Source organism: Crocuta crocuta, unplaced genomic scaffold (assembly GCF_008692635.1).
Source record: "Crocuta crocuta isolate KB4526 unplaced genomic scaffold, BGI_CrCroc_1.0 scaffold10371, whole genome shotgun sequence".
Lineage (NCBI taxonomy): Eukaryota > Metazoa > Chordata > Mammalia > Carnivora > Hyaenidae > Crocuta > Crocuta crocuta.
Window position 1 is genome coordinate 1,451 of NW_027527365.1, and position 2,394 is coordinate 3,844.

The 2,394-nt window shown below is 39.1% G+C and overlaps 1 protein-coding gene across 1 annotated transcript; it reads left to right on the forward strand.

Moving 5' to 3' along the window:
• Window positions 1-1,654: 1,654 nt before the first annotated feature.
• On the forward strand, window positions 1,655-2,392 carry LOC144231651 (olfactory receptor 2T8-like; the record flags this gene model as incomplete). Its single annotated transcript, XM_077764217.1, has 1 exon — window positions 1,655-2,392. A coding segment is annotated over exon 1 (738 nt), but the record flags the coding sequence as incomplete, so codon positions are not given.
• Between the last annotated feature and the right edge of the window lie 2 nt (window positions 2,393-2,394).

The window sequence follows — 2,394 nt, forward strand, 5'->3', positions numbered from 1 at the left end:
TACATCTATATCATTTAATGATATAATATGTACTGGTTATTTATGCTAGACACTAAAATAAACGCAAATATTTGTGGAAGGTTTTGTCCATTAAAAGTTTTACAGTGCCTATTAATTAATTTACATAGAAACTAAATAAGGATTTGCTGTAATACAGATTTTGAATAAAGCTGAAAGTTAATCTTCTTGGAAATCACTAACCAATTGCTCTCTTTGAAAAAGTGAATTTATAAGGAAAAGACAAATGTCACATAAATAGAAAAGAGAAAGTCATTTGCATATATACTACTGTATATACTTACAGATAATAAAAAGTTTGAGGCTTTAGGGAAAAGATAATTTATCCCTGAAAATAAGTAAGATGCTCCATATTTCATTTGCAGATGATGTTGTACCTCAGAGTAATTTCTGGCATCAGTTTACTTGAGCAGATCTTAATTAGCCATTTAGATAATTAACCAACTAACCAGTTCAATAAAAGGTAATTAATTTGCTAATTAATAACTTAATCATTTAATGAATTAATCTATCTCCTATCTTTAAGGATGTGTGATAAATAGTAACAAAGTGTTTAAAACTGCAAGTAAGATCATTTTTTACATGCCTTAGGGTTACTTTTATTTATAAAACTGATTATATGTAATACACACACTTCATTAAACTAATCAATTTGCATGTACATACTAGGTATAAAAATTAACTGTTGACAGGTGTCTAAAATGAGACAAATTCCCTGTAATCACGAGTACACATCTTCCTAACATGACTAATACGGTGGTAGGTGCTCCAGAGGAGTATGCTGGAAGCCTGGTATATTGGAACTGAGGACTGGATACACGTGCAAAATAGAAAATTATGGCCGTTTTGGTTCCATCAGCATCGAACTGAATGATAGTAATTTCACACACAGTTTTGTATATTTTTAAAATTAAAACAATTCCTCATGACATTGAAGGAAATCTTTTTTTTTAATTTTTTTAATGTTTTATTTATTTCTGAGAGAGAGAGACAGCCTGAGCAAGGGAGGGTCAGAGAGAGAGGGAGACACAGAATCTTAAACAGGCTACAGGCTCTGAGCTGTCAGCACAGAGACGGACATGGGGCTTGAACCCACAAACCATGAGATCATGACCTGAGCCTCAGTTGGACACTTAACTGACTGAGCCACCCAGGCGCCCTGAAGGAAATCTTGAGAAACTAATTTAAGCATATGAGTAACATGGAAAAGTTATAATTAAGATGTATATCACATTAATATTGTCCAAAATGCATGACTATGAGGCTCTTCCAACACAGAAGTAACCAGGCATCAGAAAACTGGGAAGTCATAATATTTACCAACACGATGAGTAACTTATGTGTGGCATACCAACAAGATATACAAAGACAATAGAAATGTAATGTGCACTACGATATATACTTGTTATCCAATTTTTTGGAATAAAAAGTATTGTGTAATAACAGCAGAGGTGTAAGATAGGATGTTAAGGCAAATATCTTGTCAGGAAATGAAAGGCAAAAGACATAATTATTCCTCCAAATCTCATTTATTTTTACGTAATTTGCCCAGGTCTTCGTAAGTAAATGCCTGAGCTTCCTTTCAAACAGCTCTCATATCCTAATTATTCATTGTCTTCCAGGCATGACTGGAGCCATGGAAGATACAAATAACTCCACAGGGACAAACTTCATTCTTCTAGGGCTCTTTAACTACACTCGGATCCATCTGTTCCTCTTTTCCATGGTGTTCATGATCTTCCTCACCTCCCTGATGGGTAATGCCCTCTTGATCATGCTCATCCGTGAGGACCCTCGACTGCACATGCCCATGTACTACTTACTTAGCCAGCTCTCCCTCATGGATGTAATGCTCGTCTCCACCATAGTCCCCAAAATGGCAGCCAACTACCTGATGGGCACCAGATCCATCTCTCCTGCTGGCTGTGGAGCCCAGATTTTCCTGTTTCTGACTCTGGGAGGGGGCGAGTGCTTCCTCTTAGCTGCCATGGCATATGACCGCTACGTGGCCATATGTCACCCCCTGCGCTACCCCATCCTCATGAATCAGAAGCTCTGCTTGCACATGACCACAGGCTCCTGGTTTCTGGGAGGGGCGGATGGGCTGATGCAAGCTGGCACCACTCTGAGCTTCCCTTACTGCCATTCTCGGGAAATCAACCACTTCTTTTGTGAGGCGCCCTCACTCGTTCGCCTTGCCTGTGCGGACACCACATTTTTTGAGTTTTTCATGTATGTGTGCTGCATCCTGATGCTCTTGATCCCTCTGTCCATCATTTTGGCCTCCTACTGTCTCATCCTGGCTGCTGTGCTCAGCATGAGGTCTACTGCAGCTCGAAAGAAAGCCTTTGCCACCTGTTCCTCTCACTTGGCTGT